This window comes from Carcharhinus amblyrhynchos, chromosome 23 (assembly GCF_965287045.1).
Source record: "Carcharhinus amblyrhynchos chromosome 23, sCarAmb.v2.hapA, whole genome shotgun sequence".
In the NCBI taxonomy this organism is placed as follows: Eukaryota; Metazoa; Chordata; class Chondrichthyes; order Carcharhiniformes; family Carcharhinidae; genus Carcharhinus; species Carcharhinus amblyrhynchos.
The window spans coordinates 20,658,281-20,682,863 of NC_137346.1; the positions used below are offsets into that span (position 1 = coordinate 20,658,281).

The window sequence follows — 24,583 nt, forward strand, 5'->3', positions numbered from 1 at the left end:
CCCCTCCCCCACTACCCCACCCCCCCCACCCCCACTACCCCCCCCCACCCCATCCCCCCATCCCATCCACCCACCCACCCCATCCACCCCCCCCCACCCACCCCATCCACCCCCCCCACCCACCCCACCCACCCCATCCACCCCATCCACCCCCCCCACCCACCCCACCCACCCCATCCACCCCATCCACCCCATCCACCCCATCCACCCCCCCCATCCACCCATCCACCCACCCCACCCCAACTCCACCCACCCACCCCAACTCCACCCACCCCACGCCACCCCAACTCCACCCACCCCACGCCACCCCAACTCCACCCACCCCACGCCACCCCCTCCCCTCCCCTCCCCTGGTCCCTCCCCTCCCCTGGTCCCTCCCCTCCCCTCCCCTGGTCCCTCCCCTCCCCTCCCCTGATCCCTCCCCTCCCCTCCCCTGATCCCTCCCCTCCCCTCCCCTCCCCTGATCCCTCCCCTCCCCTCCCCTCCCCTCCCTCCCCTCCCCTGATCCCTTTAGCCCAAATATGAAAAGCTAATGAAATATTAATTCTCCCTTATCTCAATCTATATTTTGAAAACATTAGAATTGGTGTTGACCTAACTGCTGTTACTAGTCCAAAGAGAAATAAAATTGGGTGTTAGCTAGCTGGTTAGTCTTTTTATCAGATTAAGCTGCTGGTTGACCCAGTAATATACTTAGACTGAAATGAGTGTCTACAGGTAACAAGTCTGCATAGGCAGAAGTCCCTCCGCCAAAATCCCTTTATCTACAAACTCTAACAGCAGTACATAGAATGCTACCAGTCTATCTCCAGGGGTGTCAGAGGAACTGGCACTCCCAGTTAAGTACAAGGCAATGACTCCCTGATTGACCCATCAATTGCATCCTTAATCAGGGAGTTCATACTCCAATAGGCCTGATTGAAGTCATTACACTATGGAGGGGAAAAATGTTTAGTCACACCAGTGAAAAGCTGGCATTTATATAGTATCTTTCACAGCCTCAGGATGCCCCCAAAGCACGTTACAGCAAATGAAGTACTTTGGAGCGTCGGTCACTGTTGGAATGTTGTGAACAGTGACTTTAGTTTGTACAATGTGAAGCTGAGTTGCTATGATTGTATGGCACAATTAGTTACAATTTCTATTCTTCTTGGTCTTGACTTAGTATCAAAACTTGAGTTTCCACCAATAGCTTCACTCCAATATGTTAGGGGAAATAAATCAAGGTTCCTTTATGCATGTTGGGTAAGGGGGAAAAAGATTTGATAAAGATTTATGATAAAGATCATTTGAGGCTTGGGCTGAGAACAGTTTATATTGGACAATTTTGAACGAAAAACTAGGAGATTTACAATAATGGGAACCAATCATATTTTGCTAATGTTTCAGATAATAAAATTGAGCTATTATTTTTGACCCTTGAACTTGCTCTTTCTCTTTTGACCTGAATTTACAGGCTTTACGAAAACAAGTTTTTTACCTTTGTTGGATTTCTGTTACACATCCTGTCTGGCGATTGAAATGCTTCACCTGGGGGATATCGTTAGTGTTGCTGAGCACCTCAAGATGGAGGAAGTTGTCAGCCTGTGCAAACAGATTCAGCTGGAAGTGAAAATTAAGGAAGAAAGCTGTGAAAACAGGCCGTGTAATTCAACGAGCAAAGCCCATGCTTGGGCTTCGAAGCAAATAAACATGACGACTGTTAAAGCTGCAACTAAAAGGGCCATTGGGAAAGAATCTGCTCTAATCTCTCAACTCTTTGAACCTCCTATCAAAGCAGGTGGTAAGGGCAGCATAGTCAGAGCTAATCAATCGCACAGAGTCAATGAAAGAGGAAGCATTGTCAACAAAGAGCAGGAAAGATTTGACTGGAGAGCTTCAGATAATAGAGCTGCTTTGCAAGCATTTGATGCTGAAGTCTATTGTGTCACGATGAGTGGTGATGAAAATGTGAAAACAAATGTGGGAAACCAGTGTGATCACAGAGCTCAAAATCCAGAGGTAGAAGTAACATTGGAGGTGGACTGCATCCCAGTGAGTGACAACAACTTCATTACTGGCAGCTTGAAAAGATCAGGAGTGATCAGGTCTGCAAACCAGAAGGTGAGTTGAGGCTAACTCTTTGATTCGGCGGTGGTGGGGAGTTTCAGGACCGTGTAAAGTCAGAGTGAGTAGTAACATTAAAACTAATTGAAGAACAGGAAATCCAACAGCATAACTTGTGATTTTTCTGCTGCGTAAGGGTCTGACATTTTATACATTGGGCAAAGGAAGTAAGCAGAATGGTGGAATTTAAAATCTTCATTTCAGTCTGGAAATTTCATTTTCCGTAATATGATACCCAGTACTAGCTTAGGTTACAGGTGCACCAGAAATATTGATGTATCAGAACTAATAGAAAGTGGTTATTTGTCCTTGGAAAGTAGGGTTGCCCCAAGATTGAATGGTCTTTTTGGATGTTCTGTAATCATAAATAAGCAGCCCGTTCCTTCGTGTTTCATTTATTCCATTTTGTTAAAGGTGATCAGTTTAAAATAGGCTGTTTTAACATTGTATTTTGTGCTTTAACCTGTAAGCTTCTTTCTTTGCTCGATTTCACCCTGCCATATCATGGAACCTATAATACATATTTTTGAGGAATTGCTGTTTGCCTGTTCCTTTCATTAGGCTCATCAAAGGCGGCTTAAGCGATGGAAACATTTGGCCATCCAGTCACTTACCAAGATAAAAGATGGAAGCCTTGCCAGTTTTACCTGTACTGAATGCGGTGAATCATTCCAGTCAGCGTGGAACCTACAGAAGCATGTGGAAATGCATGGGAAAACAAAAGGATTCCAGTGTGCAGTAAGCCCACCCTGACAATTACACAACCTTCCCCGCCTATCCAGTATAAATCTCATTCTATTTTCTTTCTCTTTAGCTCTGATGAAGGATCATCCACACTCAATGTTGGCTCTGTTCTCTCTCGATGCTGTCAGACCTACTGAGATTTTCCAGCATTTTGTGTTGTTGCATTTTGCTTTTATTTGAGAATTCTGACCCTATTCTTAGCAATGAACTATTGTGCTCAGTTGTAATCAGTGATCGTCGAAAGAGACCAAACATGACCCGACATCCTGCATATTTTCACATTAACTTCAGACGTGAGTGTTTGCTGCCTGGTGACTGCAGGTTCATATAAAAAAGCCATAAGGCAGTGCCTGTATGGAAACACTAACAAAGGGAAGGAGCATACTAAGTGGTACATTGCTTTAACTCAACAATATTACAATGAATGGTTAGCATTGCTGCCTCACAGTGCCAGGGACCCAGGTTCGATTTCTGGCTTAGGTAACTGGGTGGAGTTTGCACATTCTCCCTGTGTCAGCATGTGTTTATTCTGGATGCTCCGGTTTCCTCCCACAGTACGAAAGACATGCTGGTTAGGTGCATTGGCCATGATGAATTCCCCCTCTATGTACCTGAACAGGTGCCGGATATGGTGACTAGGGGACTTTCACAGTAACTTCATTAATGTGAGCCTACTTGTTACGCTAATAAATAAACTTTAACTCCAAAAAAAACTTCTTAAAACTTCAGGCTTTTTTTCTTCCTGGGTGATGCCCTGTAACTATAAAGCTGAAAAAAATAAATATTCTTATTAAGAGCTTCCCTCCCACTTGAAGAGACTTCAGGGCAATCAACATTCAACACTCTGCTCTGAAAACTCTGCACGCATTTTGACAGCTGTGACAAATTGCACCACAACAGCTGAGACAATCCACAATACTCTAAATAAAAAAAACCCCATAGCATTCTTAAATCAATTTGTCCTATCTCCCATTGTGAACAGATCCTTTAAGATCCGGACCGGATCCAGATCTTTGCCAAAAACACATCAGTTCTTCCTTGATCTCTAGCTTATCTCTGTACCACATTTTGTTGAAATTCATCCAGCACTTTTTACAGATAAACAGACTAGTAAATCTACAGTGGTGGAGCTAATGGCTTGTCCCACAGCTCCACCTACTGTGTAAGATTTCTCTCTTCTTTGCAGTTGAAGACAGTTTATTACTTGTACAGCTATTTCAGTGGCTCAAGCCGTCAGCAAACCAGTCCAGCTGTGTAATTGAGAACACTTGGAGCTTGCAGAGTTTTGATTTCTTAAATTTAAGTGACCTTCTCTGACATGGTAATGGATAGCTATTCTCGGGTAACTTCCTGGGGAAAATTTGGCATGTGGCTTGGAGTGTGGAGTCAATCATTATTCACGTCTTTATTTTTTTCTTCTTCAGTAAGAGCCCTAGGGCCCACTGTTGCATGTTCCCAGCCCAACTCCTTGGAGGAGGCTGGCCACCGGCCTTTATTACAACAGTGACCCTGGGAGTGGGATTGGGGCGGTATCTCGGGAGTGGGGTTGGGGTGATATCTCAGGACTGGGCTAAAGTCTACCCTCACCGTACTCTGGTGCAGCTTACAAATGGGAACCGTGACCCTTTGTGTGCTAGTGATGAATCTTAAAACATTCTATCCTATTGTACCTGAAAAATATCCTTTTGAGCTGTTGGGACCACAACCTTAGTGTTTTCAGAATTTTGCAGTTGCTGGTATTGTGACCTAAAGATTGAAAACATATTGTTTCCAAGTGTTTCGTAGCCAAGCTGATGATTTGATCTTTGAACGGACTGCTCTGTCCATTGGCTAAGTACTTCTCCTGCCAGCTGAAGTAACATGTCATTCAGTTCATGTCACCTCCAGGCTAACCGTGACAAAGCATGATGGCAAAACATGTGACTAAGTTAATGGGGAAAAAAATGCTCCTTACAAATTTCTGGCAGGTATCAGGATCAGAGATTGACTGAGAATTTATTGTATGCAGTAAATTTTAAGCAGTGATTTCACAGGATGGAGTTTGTGCCGGTTGAGATGGCTGATTTCATTGGGAATAGTACAAATTTTAGCAAATGGTTGACTTCTGATTTGATCTCTCTCATTCCTTTTCCTATGAGAAGCATCCCACTTTTCTTTGAAGCCCCCCCTCGCAACAGAGTCAAAATCAGCAATGTTCGTTCCCACTGTGTCTCTGTCGCAAAAAAATGATGGCGCCAGCGTAAGGCGAACTTCTTGTGAGCTGTCTCCAGCATACCCTCAAATGTTACTCCATTTTGCACTTTTAAAACTTAACTCTAACCCTTTAAACTCTCTAATAATGCTGTTTTGTTGACCTTTCTCTTCACCCTGCCTGTACCTGCAACACTATATTCTGCACCTACTCCTTTCCCTCTTACCTATGTACACTATGAATGGTATGCTTTGTCTGTATAGCGTGTAAGAAACAATACTTTTCCCTGTACGTGTGTCAATAATAAATCAAATCATTGTAGTCGTAAACAATGAACAGGTTATTTGCTGCTTTAAAACATCAAAGTTTAATATTACACTTTTATACTTCCACTCCATTTTGTTTTCAGATCTGCGGTAAGGAATTTTCTTACACATCTTCACTGAAGACTCATTTGAAGAGACATGTCCCTGACAGACGCAGGTCCTGCTCTGGTGTTGCGAAGCATGAGCAGCAGAAATTTATATGTGCCACGTGTGGGAAACTGAACCGCAGCCTTTGTGAGCTGGAGATGCATGAGCTGAAGCATGCTGGGGACAAACCACACAAATGCATGGTACAGTTGTGACTTTCTCTTACCTTTATCCAATGGGCGGCACAGTGGTTAGCATTGCTGCCTCACAGCGCCAGGGACCCAGGTTCGATTCTGGCCTCGGGTCACTGTGTGGAGTTTGCACATTCTCCCTGTGTCTGCATGGGTTTCCTTCGAGTGCTCCTATTTCCTCTCACACTCCAGAGATATGCAGGTTAGGTGGATTGGCCATGCTAAATTGATCCTAGTGTCAGGCGATTAGCAAGGTAAATATGTGGGGTTACGGGAGTAGGGCCTGGGTGGGATTGTGGTCGGTGCAGACTCAATGGGCCAAATGGCCGCCTCCTGCACTGTAGGGATTCTATGTCATGGCTGATGAAGCTGATTTCATACCTAATAGCTAAACCGTTGTTTATATCACTCGAAAAGATACTTATACGGGTCTCAAAACTGGTTGCTAAGATATTCATCTGTCTAAGGTTGCTGTGGCCCTGGGATCCAGTTGGTTATTTTGATTGAATTGGAATGTTAGGAAAGTTCAGTTAAATGCAAAGTGTTTAGCTAATAAGGTTAGACCAGGTATTGTGACTTTTCTGTTCCCAACAGAACAGCCAGAGAATACACCTTGTGGATATTTTCTTAATTCTGTCACAGTTGAAATCATTTTGTAGTTGGGACACTTGGAAACGTGATTTTTTTTTCCCCTTTGCAAAAGTGATCTAATCTGCAATTGTTGAAATACTTGGCACAAAATATGATGGGTAACGATGGGCAATGAGGTCCGTTGTGACGAGGTGTTGTCCTCCTTTGTCACCTATGCTTTGCCTATTCTCTATATGCCACGTTTTATTGCTTTCCATTATTTGTAAAGTTATACTTGTAAATTTGCAAATTTGCATCATGATATTGTTTTAAGAGGGGCACTATCAGTCTGCACACATACATGAATCTGCATTTGTAATCAAAATCATAGAATCCCTACATTGCAGAAGCAGGCCATTTAGTCCACCGAGTCTGCACCGATTCTCCAACAGAGCACCTTTCCCAGGCCCAACCCCCTGCTCTATCCACAAGCATTGATTCCACTAATCTTTTAATCTATATATCTTTGGATATTAAAGGGCAGTTTATCATGGCCAATCTACCTAGCCTGCATATCTTTGGACTGTGGGAGAAAACTGGAGCACCTGGAGAAAACCCATGCAGACACGGGGAGAATATGCAAACTCCACACAGACAGCCAACCAAGGCCAGAATTGAACCGGGGTCCCCGGTGCTCTGAAGCAGCAGTGCTAACCATTGTACCACCATCCTGTCCCATCTCATCATGTAAAGGATTATAGGTGTAAATGGCAACTTGAGAGCACTTCATCATGAGCCATTTCTCTGCCTCTTCCCATTTTTAAATATGCCATTGCTGAAATGGTTTGATTCTGCTCCTTGAAGTTGAACCTTGAGTCATTCAAGTGTTAATGTTTTTAAGCTTACTGCTGCTTTATGTTTTGCCTAATTCTTAACCAATGCATTCCATCCTAACCTTGCATATTCCTGAATGGCCTACTCCTCTTTCTTACATTCATTTTGTTAGATCATGAATAAGCTTCAGCGTGTACACGGTTGGTGCTGAGTCATTTACTACACACAGGCTGGTTCCCATTGACTGGAGAATTGCTTTTGGGCAGTAATAGATCTGCCAAATCTGTTCACCATGCAAATGAAGCCAAATCATAAAACCATGTAGCACAGAAGGAGACCATTTTGTCCATCATTCCTGTACTGGCTCTTTTAGCTATCAATTAGTTCCACTCCTCTCCTCTTCCCTGAGCCCTGCAATTTCTCTTTTACTCTTCGAATATACAGTTCTCTTGGGTTTACTATTTACTATTGAATCTGCTTCTGACAACCAGTGTCACCTGACGAAGGAGCAGTACTCCGAAAACTCGTGATTCCAAATAAACCTGTTGGACTTTAACCTGGTGTTGTGAGACTTCTTACTGTGGACACCCATTTGGGTAGTGCATTCCAGACTGTAATAATTTTCATTTCCAAAGTTGGCTTCTCAGCCTCATGGATTTCACCTTTTGAAGCACACTCCACTATGAAATACACCTGTGTAATTCTTTATAACTTAAACAGTTGGAGTTTATGATTGGTTTTATTCAGGTGGCTTGTTTTATTGCTTGTCGCAGACGCCAACAGAATACAGAGCTGTAAGCATTGAGCCAAGAGTTAAGCTAATATGATATTTTGTTAAAACTTTGGGAAGCAGCATACTCTGTACTGTTTTATACTCTGATCTGGATGAGGAATGACAGTGGTGCATAATGGAACAATTTTCCATGTAGTACTTGCATTAAACACTAAATCTCTGCCGTTAAAGTAATTTAATTCTAACGTCAACACTTGAGCGCAAGGGTAATTCTACTTCCATGCCAGTTATCCTTTTTTTGGATTAAGGACAATGTGGGCTCTTGGTGCTGGAACCCTTGATCTACTAATTTTATTTCACCCTTATAGCCACAGGCAGAGAGGAAACTTTGATCTCATTTTGGGCTGAATTCAGAATCATGTCTGGAGGTGGACAAACGGTGGCTTTCTCTCACTGCACCATCTGGCCCTTGGCCACACACTCTTGGTGTTATATCATGTTTCATGGCATGCAGGTGGTGAAATGATCCATCTTGGAGCAGTGAGCAGTGGGAACAATGCCATGTGCCATTTTCAATAATGAATTAATTCATGAAATTCAATTCAGTGTCAGAGTTTAGCAGATGTGAAAATTCTAGGTTGACTGGGACATGAAATCAATTCCTTTTTTCAATTTACTTACCATATTCATCTGAAAATTGCATGTAAACTTGGAAGGTTCGAGAGTAGAATATTTGGAAGAAGTTTTCCACAGGAATAGTTGATTAATAACTGTGATCTCAGAATCCTGCTGGCTGCTTCATTGGCAGATCACAAATGTGTATTTTGTTTCAAGGGTATTTATTAAAATATATCTGCAATATGATGAATGATTATTAAGCTTAATTAGTCATATTGAAAAACTAATCTGGACAGTGAGTCAACCTTCTAAATATATTAAGGCCAAACAATTTGTCGCAATGTGATATCCTATGATAAATCCCACTTGCCGTGTACTATGCAGATTATTGTCCAAGGACTCCTGCATAGAAAAATCAGGAGATATGTTTATGAGTGAACATGATAATGCGAGCAAGTGAAGTCGAGATAGATGGGGGAATCGCTATGCTTATAATGAATATTAGAAGACAATCTGCCCAGAAGTGAGAGGAAGAAGTCAAAGAAGGGAAGCTAAGTGACAGAGAGGGATCATGTGAGAGGGAGGGAAGGGTGGAAATTGGAAGTAAAATCGAAGAAGTTTTCTAGTTCCAACTAAGATGAGGAAATAGCACTAATGCAGTCATCAATGTATAAAAATGTTCACCACAAATGATGGATGGAATGAATGACAATTTTTGTACATCAGTTATGATATTTAAACTTTTTTCCATTTTATTCTCAAACTAATTTAACTGAGCTACTTTAGCAAAGATTAACCAAAGGTTGCTGGTATTGCAGAATTGTGGCACAGGATGATAAGACAGGCTTTTGTCTTTCTGTACAAGGAAAGGGGGGTTGAGTGAAGGTCAAGCTTTCTGAACAAGGAGATAGAGGATTACAGAAAGCAAGTCATTTCTGCGCTGTTCTTGTGAACTCTCCGAGCAACCAAAGAACTCATTCGATATAAGCTTAATGGTCAGTTGCTTGCCCGCCAATTAGAGTTGCTGAGTACAAGTGGCTCAGTTCTGGATCAATGTCAGGTTTTATAAACTTCGTAAAGTTTCTATTTGTGCGCTGTTGAAGGATTTTTAAAATTCATTCCTGGGATTTGGATATAACTGGCTAGGCCAGCATTTATTGCCCATCCCTAATTGCCCTTGAGACAGTGATGGTGCGGTGCCTGCTTGAACCGCTACAGTCCATGTGGTGTAGATGCACACGTAATACTCCAGGATTTTGGCCCAACGACAGTGATATACCTTCAAGTTAGGATGGTGAGTGACACAGGGAGCAATTTCCAGGTGGTGATGTTCCCATGTGTCTGCTGCCCTTGTGCTTCTAGATGGTAGCAGTCATGAGTTGGAAGGTTCTGTCGAAGAAGCCATGATGAGTTCCTGCAATGCAGCTTGTAGATGTACACAGTAATGCTAATACACGATGGTGGTGGAAGGAATGAAGGTTTGTGGATGGAATGCCACTCAATGAGCTGCCTTGTCCAGGATGGTTTAAACCTTCTTGAGTGTTGTTGGAACTGCATTCATTCAGGCAAGTCGATCCATCACATTCCTGACTTGTGCCTTGTAGATGGTGGATAAGCTTTGAGAAGTCAGGAGGTAAGTTACTCGCTGCAGGATTCGTAGCGTCTGATCTGCTTTGGTAGCCACAGTATTTACATGACTAGTCCAGTTCAGTTTCTGGTCATTGGTTAACCCCTAGGATGTTGATGGTAGGGAATTCAGCTATGGTAATGCTGTTAAATGTTAACTGGCAATGGTTTTTGATTTTGATTTAATTTATTATTGACACGTGTATTTACATATAGTGAAAAGTATTTCTTGCGCGCTATACAGACGAAACATTGTTCATAGAGAAGGAAACGAGAGAGTGCAGAATGTAGTGTTACAGTCGTAGCTAGGGTGTAGAAAAAGATCAATTTAATGCAAGATAAGTCCATTCAAAAGTCTGACAGCAGCAGGGAAGAAGCTGTTCTTTAGTAGGTTGACACGTGAACTCAGACTTTTGTATTTTTTTCCCGATGGAAGAAGGTGGAAGGGAGAATGTCTGGGGTGTGTGGGGTTCTTAATTTGCTGGCTTAATTATAGTTAGATTCTCCCTTGTTAAGGATTGTGATTGCTTGGCACTTATGTAGTGTGAATGTAACTTAACAGCTCTCCCACAGTGTCAACAAAATGAAGAAGATAGTCATCGACTTCAGAAAGTGTAGTTGAGGACATGCCCTTGTCTCCGTCAACGGGGAAGAAGTAGAAATACATAAGAACATAAGAAATAGGAGCAGGAGTAGGCCATCTAGCCCTTCGAGCCTGCCCCGCCATTCAATAAGATCATGGCTGATCTGGATCAGTTCCACTTTCCCGCTCTCTCCCCATAACCCTTAAATGGTTGAGAGCTTCAAGTTTTTAGGTGTTCAAATCACCTACAACCTGCCCTGGTCTCTCCATGCCAGCACTATAATTAAGAAAGCCTACCAATGCCTCTGCTTTCTCAGAAGACAAAGGAAATTTGGTATGTCTGCTACGACTCTCGTCAACATTTGCAGATGCACCATAGAAAGTATTCTTTCTGGTTATATCACAGCTTGGTCTGGCTCCTGCTCTGTTCAAGACCCAAGAAGCTACGAAGAGCTGTGAACAAAGCCCAGTCCATGACTCCAAACCAGCCTCCCACCCAGCAACCCTGTCTACTCATTCTGCTGCCTCCGAAAAGCAGCCAGCATAATTAAGGACCCCATGCATGCCGAACATATCTCTTCCACGTTCTTCCATCGGGAAAAAGATACAAAAGTCTGAGGTCACGTACCAACCAACTCAAGGATACCTTCTCCCCTGATGCCATCAGACTTTTGAATGGACCTGCCGTTTATTAAGTTGATCTTTCTCTACACCCTAGCTATGACTGTAACGCTACATTCTGCATTCTCTCCTTTCCTTCTCTGTGAACAGTATGCTTTGTCTGTATCACATTCAAGAAACAATACTTATCCCTCTATACTGATGCATGTGACAAATCAAATCAAAGTGATTAATGGGATTCCTTGAAGTCGCACTCATCAAATGCTGGCTTGATGTTGAGGGCAGTCACTCTCGCCTCACCTCATATACTTCATGATAAAACATTCAATTGCTTTATTCAAAAGAATTTTGCAAAAAATACTATTAATTTTTTTTTAAAAATCTGATCTTCCAGTCATGATCTTTTCCTGTATCATTCTGCAAGTCCTGTTTCCAAAAGTTGTTACAAGTCACTCTAAGCTGTAGGTTAAAAAAAAATAAAATTATTAACCTCTGTTTATCTCATAGGTCTTGCAGCATTAGGAGTGAAAGATCAATGTGTGATTTTCTGACTGCAAGCCAGCATATCCATTTAGCTTGCAGCAAGTTGCTGACTTGTGACAGTCTTAAAATAATTTTCCAAGAATCATCTTCGGTTTAGTGGCTTTATTGGTACAAGTGTGTATTTGTGTCAGAGACACTTACTGTTGTGTCACAAGAATGATTCCTATGTAGAATTCATGGTTATTATCAAAGCAAAATAGATAACCTACGATTTGACTGGTGAGTCACAACAGACCAAATTTTAACATCCCACATTGATGCTTTGAATCAATGCAAAGATTTGTTGCAATTAATCAGGATTCAATATATATTCCCACTGTGATCGCAATGAGATGAAAGTCACCAAAGTCCCAGAGGACCATATGCTGCTCTGCCCAGTTTTGAGAGAGAGAGGGAGATCTGACATGGTAATTTAACCTGAAGGTCATCACACCTCACGGGAGAGGCAAGGCTGAGAAGACAGGGTCTTCATGGATAACCTCAGCCTGTATTGGAATTGAACCCATGCTGTTGGCGTCACCACGAACCAACCAACTGAGCTAACCGATTGACAGTATGATACCAGTAACATCCAATTTAACATTGTTAATTAGCCTTTTATTTCCTACTTCTTACTTCCCAGGTATAATTTTGAGCACTGCAGTCAGATTTGTGGTTGTTTTGACAATATCATAATTACAGCACAGAGTCTACCTCACGTCATCAAGTTTAATTCAGTGTCTTGTTCTATCATTATTTATAAAGCTGACCTAGCCCCAGGGTTTATGTTGTACTCTTTCAGACATCTGTATTGTGATGCACCTTTGCAGCAATTCTGTAGACAAAGACCTCTAACCTGAAGCTGTCTGGGCCTCTTGTAAGCAGTTCAAAATGGACTGAACATTCTTAATTACTTTGGCAGATCTGTGACAAGTCTTTTGCCTACATCCACATCTTGAAGCTTCACTTGAAACATCACCAAGATGCAAAAGACTATCATTGTGAATTGTGCAGAAAAGAATACGGCAATGCCAGTTCATTGTGGTACCACAAATTTACTCACTCAGGTATGTTTCCTGGAATGCTCATTCACATTTTTGTGGAGTGGGCTCCTATTCACAGAAGTTGATGAGCCTCCTGTTCTTCAGTGCTGTACAGTATTAACATAGTGCAGTAAATAAGAGGTATGGTCAAATTGGGTGATCACATTCCAAATGATGTGCAAACTTTAAACTTCATTTATAATCAAGTTATAATTATTTTGTAAAGAATGAGCTTGCATTTATAAAGTGCCTTTAATAATCTCAAGATTCCCAAAGTATGTCACAACCAGATACCAGTAAGTGCAGGAAGAGATGTTTTATAAACAAATCCTGCAGTCACTTTATGTACATCAAAGCCACAAAATAACAAATGTGATAAATGATCAGTTAGTCTGTTTTAGGCTCATACACCACAAAAAGAGGCCCTTTGGCTCATTGTGTCTGCACCGGCCATCAAGCTATATTCTAATCCGGTTTTCCAGCACTTGGTCCATAGCCTTGAATGCGTAGTGTTTCAAATGCTCATCTAAATGCTTCTTAAATGTTGGTGAGGGTTCCAAACTCTGCCAGTCTTTCAGGCAGTGAGTTCCAGATTCGCACCACCCTCTCAGTGAAAAGGCTTTTCCTGGAATCCCCTCTAAATCACTTGCCCTTTATCATCAATCCATGTCCCCTGGTTATTGATCCCTCTACTAAGGGGAAAGGTTTCTTCCTATCTACCTTATCTATGTTCCTCATCATTTTGTAAACCTCAGTCAACCCTGCCCTTTCTGCTCTAAGGAAATCAACCCCAGCCTAGCCAGTCTCTCTTCATTGCTGAAATTCTCCAGCCCAGGCAGCATTCTGATAGATCTTGTCTGCACCCTTTCTGATGCAATCATTGCCTTCCTAAAGTGTGATGATCAGAACTGCACACAGCACTCCATTGGTGCCTAACAAGCATTTTATACAACTCCATCATAATCTCCCTGCTCTTATTTCAACTAATAAAAGCAAGTATCCCATTACTGTCTTAACCACCTTATCCATCTGTCCTGCTGTCTTCAGGAATCTTTAGAAATACACACCGGAGTCAATCTGGTCTTCTGTACTTCCTAGTGTCCTATTGTGAATTCCTTTGCATTGTTAGTTGTCCCAAAATGCACTCTCACTTTTCTGGATTAGAATCCATTTGACACTGTTCTACCCATCTGACCAGCCAATAGTGGTATTGAAGAGAGAGAGAGGTTGATTGGTTCACATGGGATAAGTCTCCCTGCAGTTTTTAGTAAAATGCAATGACAGCTTTCTAAATCCGCCTGAATAATCAGTCAGTCAAAGCTCCTGTTTAAAATCTCATTTGAAAGACGGCACTATGGCACTCCCTCAGTACTTAGCTGAAAACACACACACTTGAGCTCAGGAGTGGGACTTGAACACCGGATGTTCCCACTCAGGGCAAAAGCATTACCAATTGAGCTAACCTGCTGTGGGTCTGTCATCCAGCTGTTTAAATTTATATCTGACTTTGTAGTGCTCATTTAGATTATTCTTTGGACAGATGAACTGCAACATTGCTGTATTCTGTGTGGAAAGAGATTTAAAACGCCTTCCGGCTATAATCGGCATAAGAAAATACATCATTCGTCAGAAGAGACATTCCCCTATAATCAGTTGAGTATTGCTATTTTCAATATCATGAGAATGTACATGTGCCCTTAAAGCGCTTGTGTCACTATTGACATGCTGTACTTCAAAAGATATAGTTTGTCTTTAAGCCATTAAAAAATAAATAATGTTGCTGATAATTTTTTACTCATCAACAAGCCACTTTTCACTTCTTAAGCCTTTTGCTTTGTTATAAAGGTGAAAGTATTATGGAAGTTAGCATACCATGTTTCCAGTATCACATGCAACCTGCAGATTCATCGAGTTGAAAGCCTTTCCAGTTAATGCAGGTGTCAGCCTTCCTAGCAGTCAATCAGATGCATATGTCATTGCAGTTATTTGAACACTGGATAGAAAGGCTTTGGAAAATTGCCAGCAGAGCAAATGCTGACTGATTCTCTACTGCTGCTCTTGAGGTGTCAAATACAGTTTATTTATTAGTCACAAGTGAGGCTCACATTAACACTGCAACGAAGTTACTGTGAAATTCCCCTAGTCGCCACAGTCTGGCGTCTGTTCGGGTCAACGACCTAACCAGCACGTCTTTCAGAATGTGGGAAGAAACCGGAGCACCCAGAGGAAACCCACACAGACACAGGGACAACGTGCAAACCACACATTCAGTGACAGTTCGAACTAACTTCAGATAAGACCCTTCAACCTGACAGAAAGAGGAATCTTTCAGACCATGTCTGGGCTGGATTGGAGCCAGCTATTCAAGGAGAAGTTGCAGTGTATTATCCCACTGCCAGTCTCCTTCAGCTCTTTTATCTGCTGCTGTAATTGAAGATGATACTTGCATCCATTGTCATTATCACAGCTAACCTGTCTTTTTAAAAATACATTTTTAAAATTAAAACACAATCTTTACATTAAATAGAGTCTACTAACAGTGTGGAATGTGGACATATGCATGCTTTAAGGATGTTTCTGATAACTGTATTACCAATTGCAGTCTGTTACTTTGAATTAAGAAGTGTGTTTCAGATCCATTTCATTCTTTCATTATTTAGTCCATCAGCTTCCCTGTTCCTGTACATTGCAGATATGATTTGTATCTGTGCTTACTCACACCGAGTGATGCTGATGGTTGCTTCCTGCTGACCCAGTTATGTATGCCAGTTGAACAGCTCCTTTTCTGGCTTTGATAATCATTATAGTAAAGTTCATTCATGGATGTTCTACTTGTACAGCAGGTCTATCTACTCCTTTCTCTCCACTTCTACCATCATAGGTGTTTATTATTAACCTGCACCGGAGTAGGTGGCTGATATTGCCAATCTAAGCAACCCAGCAAAGACCCATTTTCCCCCAACTCTCTCTTTTACAATTTCCACTGTTTCCTTCTTTTGGGGAGACGTCTCACCATCACACAGCATCTTGCTGCACTTGAGATGGGAGACATTCTGGAGTGGAGGGAACCCTCAGCTCCATAATAGCACACACTGGTGCTACTCTCTAACTTCTCGAGACAGGTCTTATGCCATGCAGATAAGAAGCTGTTAGATATGCTTCCCTGTCTGATGAATTGGCTGATCAGTACTGGACCAGCAGTTACAGCACTGAATGAACAGACGTATGTGAATATTGGCTTCTTGAGTAAAGGAGTGCATGTGACCAAGCCCAAGGCAAAGACAGTGTCTTCAGGTTGGAGAGGGAAGAATCTGGTTTAATAAAGTGTACAGATTTTGGATAACTGTCTATGGAGATTCAAGGCACAAGTGTAGTGGAAATATTTGTATTAGGAGATATAGAAGTCAAGGATAACTGGAGCAGATGTAGTTCAGTCTGCATTTTAAAATTGTTAGTGTTCCCTAATTTTTAATATGTGTTGATTTTTATGTTGTGTTGCTAAATAGCAAAACTTCCAGCATTTTGGGAAACAGTGAAGTTGATGGAGCATTGGAGTTTTTCAACAAGACTGGTTGACAACCCTGAAAATGATTAACTTAGTCACAAAAAGTGTTCCTAATGACGAGAGGGTGTAAAAAGCGACCAGTTAACATAGACAGTTTCCATCCTAAATATGGATGCAAGAATTTAAAATGGGAAAAAAAACTAAGATTTGACAACAGGAAATGCATGAATAGTTCATCAGGTTCAAAGTGCAGTTAAAACATGTTATTGAATATTACTCTACTCAAATTAAGTGCATTTTTTTTAAAAAGGTAGTATTGTGACACAGTAGTGTAGTTTTAATTTTTTTATTGTGGCACTGTAGTGTAGCGTGGTGCCAGAATACATTATGGTCAGGATTTTAATAGGAAATGGATTTCTACTACAATTTTTCTACTTGATTTTGGTTGTGCAACTGAAGGGAGGCCGATTATAGCCTCAGTGAACGAGTGAATTAAAAGTCACATCAGCGGGGAAAGACCCAGAGTGGCACTCTCCAGATAAATCTTTAAGATTCTTGATCCTGTACAGTTGCTTCTCTCATTAACCATTACAAAAAAAAGGGATGTTTTGTTTAGGTGCGAAGCATGCGGCAAGGCATTTTGTGACTGCAAACAGACGGGAAGAGCACATCGTCAAGACAAACAGCGAATCAGTCGAGCTGTAGAGCACGTTTGTGAGCATTGTGACGAGGCATTTAACCAGATTGAGGATTATCGAAGACACATGACTCAACACACAGGTACCATCTGAGTTCAGCAAATATTGAGCTGTTTCTAAAGATAATTAACATCTCCATCTCTTTGGTGTTGACCAGAATGAAAAGTAGTTTACTTGTAAATGTGAACCTCTGAGGTGTAAAACGATGTTATGATAATCAGTGCTAATGCAAAGATAAGTTGTAAACTCTCTAACTTCACAAAGTCAGATCCTCTGTTGGGAGTCTGACATTGATGTAGCCAAACTGTGTTGCTGTTGTTACATTGCTGTTAGATACATTGGTTTGCATACAGTTCTCACTCCCAAGTATTTTGACCCTTTGACAGTGTGTATTGTTTTTTTTCTGTACTTATTTTGATGCAGGCCTAAAACCATTCCAGTGCCTGACCTGTGGATTGTCCTGGGCTGATCCCCGCTCATTACGGCATCACATTCGGGAGCACACTGGTGAAAAGCCTTACGTCTGTTCCATCTGTCTGGATCCTCACATTGACGCCCGGAGTTTGCGGCTACACATGAAGAAGCTCCATAGAAACGCCGTTCCAAAGCGTATTACACTTAAAAGGGAGCCACTGCCTCTGCACAAGTATTCAACACACTTGACCCATGATATGTTTATATCACCAAGAACAGACCAGAAGCAGGAAGATGATGATTCGACGAGTGAGATAAAGCAGTAGGGTGATAGTGCTGCAGGAGATTGGAAAGCAGTTCCAACTGTTTCTCGTGAGCATTCCAAACTTCGTCTCATCCTGTATAATCGAACTTTCAAACTTTCTTGAATGAGCCAAGTTCTGCCTCGATTTTAGAATGGAAAAATCCAGGCATCGAAGTGTCTGCAGGATCACTTGAACAGCAAGTGTTTTGTATAAAGTTAAACTTCCTTCCAGTGCCCCATGAGAAGATAACTTTTTCCGTGAAGTAAATGGTTTTTGATAATTTTATAATTTATACTTTGGGTTTCAAAAAAAAACTTTTGAAATAGTGAGGACATGTTTAAGACATAGTAAATATAGTTAGAAACTTCAGAAGGGTAACTATACTACATTACTGCTTTGGGATCCAAAGCGGTAGGGAGACAGCAGAACTTTGAGAACAGCACATTAACAGAAGTTAAAGAGAGCACGTTAAGTAGTAAAGGCAGTGTCAGTAATCCTAGTACCAGACAGATCAGGCAAAAGCAGGACAGAGAGCCAAGGGAAGTCCAGATTAAACAGCATTTATTTCAATGCAAAAGGCCTGACGAGCAAGGCAGGTGATCTCAGGGCATGGATGGGTACATGGGGCTGCGATATTATAGCAATTACTGAAACATGGCTAAACGAGGGACAGGACTGGCAGCTCAATATTTCAGGGTACAGATGCTATAGGAAAGATAGAACAGGAAGTAAGAGACGAGGGAGAGTTGCAGTTTTGATTAGGGAAAGCATCACAACTGCACTGAGAGGGGATATATCCGAGAGTTCGGCCGCTGAGTCTAAATGGGTAGAATTGAGAAATAAGAAGGGAGAAATCACTTTGATAGGGTTGTACTATAGGTCCCCAAATAGTCGGCGGGAAATTAAGGAGCAAATATGTAAGGAGATTACAGATAGCTCCAAGAAAAATAGGGTGGTAATAGTCAGACATTTTAACTTTCCCAATATTGACTGGGACAGCCATAGTATTAGAGGGTTGGATGAAGAAAAATTTGTTGAGTGTATTCAGGAGGAATTTCTCATTTAGTATGTGGATGGCCTGACTAAAGAGGGGGCAAACTTGATCTCCTTTTGGGAAATAAGTGAGGGATCACTTTGGAACCAGTGAGCATAATTATATTTGTTTTGAGATAGCTATGGAGAATGATAGGTCTGGCTCAAAAGTTAAAATTCTAAATTGAGGCAAGGTCAATTTTGATGGTATCAGGCAGGAACTTTCAAAAGTTAATTGGGGAGTCTATGGGAAGGCAAAGGGACGTCTGGTAAGTGGCATGCTTTTGAAAGTGTGTTAACCAGGGTTCAGGGTAAACACATTTCTCTTAGAGTGAAGGGCAAGGTGGCAGAAGTAGGGAACCCTGGATGACTCGGGATAATGAGGCCCTGATCAAGAAGAAGAAAGAGGCACATGACCTGCATAGGCAGCTGGGATCAAGTGAATCCCTTGAAGATTATAGGGAGCGTAGGAGTAGAGTTAAGAGAGAAATCAGGAGAGCAAAAAGGGGACACAAGACTGTTTTGACAGATAAGGCAAAGGAGAATCCAAAGAGTCTCTACAAATACATAAAGGGCAAAAGAGTAACAAGGTAGAGTATTTATACAAGTCTGTATTTACTGTTGAGAAAAGCATGAATGTTAGGGAACTTGGGGAAATAAATAGTGATGTCTTGAGTTGTGTACATATTACAGAGAGGGAGGTGCTGGAAGTCTTAAAGCACATCAAGGTAGATAAATCCCCGGGACCTGATGAAGTGTACCCTAGAACATTGTGGGAGGCCAGAGAGGTAATTGCAGATCCCCTAGCTGAGATATTTGAATCATTGATTGTCACGGGTGAGGTGCCTGAAGATTGGAGAGTGACAAATGTTGTGCCTTTGTTTAAAAAGTGCTGCAGGGAAAAGCCTGGGAACTACAGGCCAATGAGCCTTACGGCTGTGGTGGGTAAATTGTTGGAAGGTATTTTGAGAAACAGGATCTACAGGTATTTAGACATGCAAGGACTAATTAGGGACAGTCAGCATGGTTTTGTAAGTAGAAAATCATGTCTCTCAGATTTGATTGAGTTTTTTGAAGGGGTAACCAAAAAGGTAGATGAGGGCAGTGTCGTTGATATTGTCTGTGTGGACTTTAACAAGGCCTTTGACAAGATACCACATGGAAGGTTGTTGCATAAGGTTAAATCTCACAGGATCCAGGGCGAGGTATCTAAATGGATACAAAATTGGCTTCTTGACAGAAGGTGGCTGTAGAGTTGTTTTTCAAACTGGAGGCCTGTGACCAGTGGTGTGCCTCAGGGATCAGTGCTGGACCCACTGTTATTTGCTATTTAATGATTTGGATGAGAATATAGGAGGCATGGTTGGTTAGATGACACTAAGATTGGTGGCACAGTGGACAGTAAAGAAAGTTATCTCCAATTGCAATGGGATCTTGATCAATTGGGCCAGTGGGCTGACGAATGCAGATGGAGTTTTAATTTAGACATATGTGAGGTGATGCTTTTTGGTAGATTGAACCAGGGCAGGACTTACTCAGTTAATCATTGGGCGCTGGGGAGAGTCACAGAACAAAAAGAGATCTAGGGTACGTGTTCATACCTCCTTGAAAGTGGAGTCACAGGTGGACAGAAGAAGGCATTCGGCATGCTTGGTTTCATCGGTCACAACATTGAATACAGAAGTTCGAATGTCTTGTTGAAGATGTATAAGACATTGGTAAGGCTACACTTGGAAAACTGTGCGCAATTCTGGTCACCCAGTTATAGAAAGGATATTAGAAAGAGTGCAAAAAATATTTACTGGGATGCTACCAGGACTTGATGGATTGAGTTAAAAGGAGAGGCTAGATAGACTCTGACTTTTTTCCTCTGGAGCATGGGAGGGGTGAACTTATAGAGGTCTACAAAATAATGAGAGGCACAGATTAGCTAGATAGTCAATATCTTTTCCCAAAGGTAGGGGAGTCTAAAACTAGAGGGCATAGGTTTAAGGTGAGAGGGGAGGGGTACAAAAGTGTCCAGAGGGGCAATTTTTTCACACAGAGGATGATGAGTTTCTGGAACAAGTTGCCAGAGGTAGTAGTGGAGGTGAGTACAATTTTGTCTTTTAAAAAGCATTTAGATAGTTAACATGGATACAATGGGTATAGAGGGATATGGCCAAATATGGCAATTGGGATTAGCAAAGAGGCTTTTAAAAAAAGGGCGGCATGGACAAGTTGGCCGAAGGGCCTGTTTTCATGCTGTAAACCTCTGTGACTCTACACTCCACCCCTAAATGCCAACAACAGAAATCCACTGTTAATGTAATCAGCATTGAGAAGGAACAAGCCTTTTGGCAAAGATCAGGCAAGCACAAGAGGGGTGGAATGTCGTATCTTGCCAGCTTGGAACTTGTGGGGACCATGAATTGGATTCAATTTGAATTTGGTTTTTCGAACAAGCAAGGAGGGCTGACCTAGTCCATTCTGCGCATTGTCTTTGTAACTTTAAGAATGGAATAAAACGTTTTTTAAAAAGTTGGTAAGTGATTTACAATTTTAAACCAGTATACTACAGAGGGAAGCAGTTGGGTAATTTTTTTCATTTTGTTGTCCTAGTTCACATACTTTTTTTTAACCGTGCCAATTTATTGATGAGGTTGGTATTATTCAATTCAATGCTGATGCTCCAGACATGGTTACCTTTTAATGGCTTAAAATGTTTTATTTCATAATTATGATTGGCTCTCAAGCATTTCCTTTTTCGTATACGGCCTGTTAGTACATCTGTGTTAAATAAGGAAACAAAAATTGTGGCTTTTCATTGAGAAGGCATGCAAGGTGATTCAGAACTGCAGGTTTTGTTTCTTTGCCATGAGTAGTTGGAACCAGTCTTGATTTTTCTTTTGATGAAGGAGTTGATCATTTTAATGCAGTAATTGAAGCAAATGTTTGAAAGCCCAGTGAAACATGCCCTGAGGCAACAGAAGCTATGTCTGGGCAATGTCAGTGTTTGGGCTGATGGCCAGAGTTATAAAGGAATACAGGTCTGCTACACTGCCAAGGATTCCTGTAGGCATCTAAAGAAAGTATATACCTCAGCAGTTTGAGAGAGGTTAAAGTGTTTCTTTTTTAAGTGCTAAGCAGGATTTATTTTTTAGCAAGGAATTTTTTAAACTTTTTTTTCCTGGATGTACCATGTTCTTCCAAACCTATCAAACTTTCAGCATCTCTGTTTTAATGGCTGCTGCAATAAGGTTGAATTGTGCACATTTTAAAATGCCGTTTCATATTATACTGCAACACGTGAAAATGGCAGAGCCAAAGTGCTGCTAAAATGGTAAAGTGACTATTATATTTGATGGTACATTTCAGGAACTTTTAGTCATTTAATCTTCTGAAGTATTTGTGAGCTCTGGAATTTATTTTTACCAGATGAACTACTGAATTATGTTGACAGCTCTTCTAGCAGACATCTTTGTCTGCCCTGATTAGTCTGATTAAATTAACTTCTGGAACCTAGCATTCTTGTCCTGTAGGTGAGAGAACTGCACTGGTGTAATGGGCATGTAGCACAGCTGAGGTGGTTCTGTGCTCCTGTTCATTGCTTTGTGGAAACTACTTCTTTGTAGACACATTTGCAAAATCTGTCAGAAGGCTGTTAGTAAATGAGACAATAGCTGATCGTGGACATCAGATGAAAAATTAAAAAGATAGGAATGAAGCAAGTACTGCTATCAGTAAGTTGTGTTAGAAATTTGCCCAATGTAACAAAGTGAAATGCTGTCTTTTATGTTTCTTTTCCCTCTTTCCCCCTCATCCCTTTGACTGCACATTATTGGATTTAGCTATATACAAGACATGTCTAAAGTTACTATTTTTAGTCTGTCATTACTTGTGTTATGTGATTTTTATCTTTATTACACTACTTAAAAGATAAAAGCTCATCTGTTCACTTTAACAACTCTGGAATATAAACAAAGCTGAGTCAATTCTCTTTGTAGTTATTTGCATAGTTACTTAAAAGCAAATGATCAACATTTGTTGATAATGCAATGCATTTATTTACGTGATCTTTTTGCCATTATAGTGTTGATACCCAGAGTGCTTGTGTGAATGTCGACATGCATGCAAGTGTGCGTGCTTTTGAATTCTATTCCTTTGGAAGTAAAGCTTGGTGTGTTGTTGGTCTTTTTTTGAGCCTTTGTTTGCTGGCATTGCTTCATTTAATGTTTTGTAAATTTGGACCCCGAGATCTTTTTGTCCATTTAGATTAGACTCTTATTTTTCAAGGAACATGTAGCCTCCCTATTCCTCCTGCTAAAACACACTAGCTCACATTTGCCTTAATTGAAGTTCATTTACTTGCCTGCTCTGGCTGTTTATTATTGCTCTTGTATTTTGTTGCAATCTTCCTCAGTATTAACTGCATTCTACAATTTGATTTATCCACAAATTGTGCTGCTGACTCTTGAGTCCAGATTAGTTATGTACCTGGTGAATAGCACACATCCATGTGGAACACCATTCCCTGCTACCTGAGTAACTACCTTTCACACCTGCTCTGTTTTCTGTATCCATTCTACCACTTATCCCCTGACTCCACATGTCCTGACCTTCGTCATGAGACTACCTTATCAAAGAACTGATTGCCCCGTGTGTAGCTTTGAGACAGTGTCATCTTACAAATGAGCCAAAAATACACTGACCTTGTTGGGTTATAAGTGGTTTCATGAATAATTAAGAGTTCAACTGAGTCCCTTTTATATCGGTGGCGTGAGAGAGAGGACACTGTTGCTGATGGTGTGTGCTATTCTTGTCTTGGAGTTTTTACAATGATGTGTATTTTGAAAGTATTTTGTTCCAACCTGCAGTCAGAGGAATATCTTAAAACATTTGAAAATAAAAATGTGACATTGCACGAAGAGTTTTGCTAATTTTATCAACATCTGGTTTGCATAGATTTGTTAAAGAAACTCATCACTCCTATCCACGCCTTTTACATTCACGTGTTTACCCATACCACCTAATATCTTGTTGCATAATAGTGTATCTTTGTATCCTGGGTTAGAGGCTGTAACAATGAGAAATCCCCTTGTTTAATGAACTGGATATTGTAAGTGAACTTCACTTGTGCCCTCACAAGCCCTTCTCTAATCTTCGAGAAGTCAACGCTGATAAAAGCTCTGGGGAGATCAAGTCAGATTAAAATAAGGAACATGGTTTATGTTGCAGAATGCACATGACTAGATAAATTCCAGACTTGTAAAATTCCTCTGGCATACAAAAATAAGCTCTGCTATACTGAATAATAACTGAAGAAAAGAAAGTGAAGCCAACTTAGAACAATAGAAGTCCTACAATGCAGAAAGATCATATGGCCCATTGAGACTACACTGACTCTCTTTTAAAAAAAAATCCCACCCAGGCCCTCTACTCCACCTTATCCTTGAAACCCCACACACTTACCATGCCTAATCTGCCTAACGTATAGATCTTTGGACATTAAGGGGCAATTTAGCATGCCTATCCACCTAACCTGCACATCTAAAAATAGAACGTGCACAAGGACTCTGCCTCCACACTTTTCTGTAGCAAGGAATTCCAAAGACTCATAACACTCTGAGAAGAAATTCCTCCTTATCTCAGTCTTAAACTGGCACTCCTTTATTCTGAAACTATGCTGTCTGGTCCTAGACTCTCCTGTGAGGGGAAACATAATCTCAGCATTTATCCTGTCAGGCTCCTTGAGAACCCTACATGTTTCAATTAGATCACTTCTCATTCTTCTAAATTCCAATTAATGGAGTCGTAACTTTAACCTTGGTTCATAAGACAATCCCTCCATACCG

General features: G+C 41.2%; 1 protein-coding gene across 2 annotated transcripts in view; it reads left to right on the forward strand.

The window, feature by feature from the left end:
* Positions 1 to 23,650, forward strand: part of LOC145357279 (uncharacterized) — a 30,303-nt gene extending 6,653 nt beyond the window's left edge. Inside the window, exons 4-10 of one of the 2 annotated variants that reach the window (XM_080210491.1) lie at positions 1,457 to 2,103; positions 2,668 to 2,844; positions 5,451 to 5,657; positions 12,675 to 12,819; positions 14,336 to 14,447; positions 16,917 to 17,080; positions 17,422 to 23,650. In XM_080210491.1, coding sequence (XP_080066617.1) covers positions 1,457 to 2,103; positions 2,668 to 2,844; positions 5,451 to 5,657; positions 12,675 to 12,819; positions 14,336 to 14,447; positions 16,917 to 17,080; positions 17,422 to 17,738 — 1,769 coding nt within the window. In that variant the 3' untranslated portion in view covers positions 17,739 to 23,650. The remainder of the gene's footprint in view (positions 1 to 1,456; positions 2,104 to 2,667; positions 2,845 to 5,450; positions 5,658 to 12,674; positions 12,820 to 14,335; positions 14,448 to 16,916; positions 17,081 to 17,421) is intronic. The other variant, XM_080210492.1, reaches the window with a different exon arrangement.
* Positions 23,651 to 24,583: the final 933 nt, after the last annotated feature.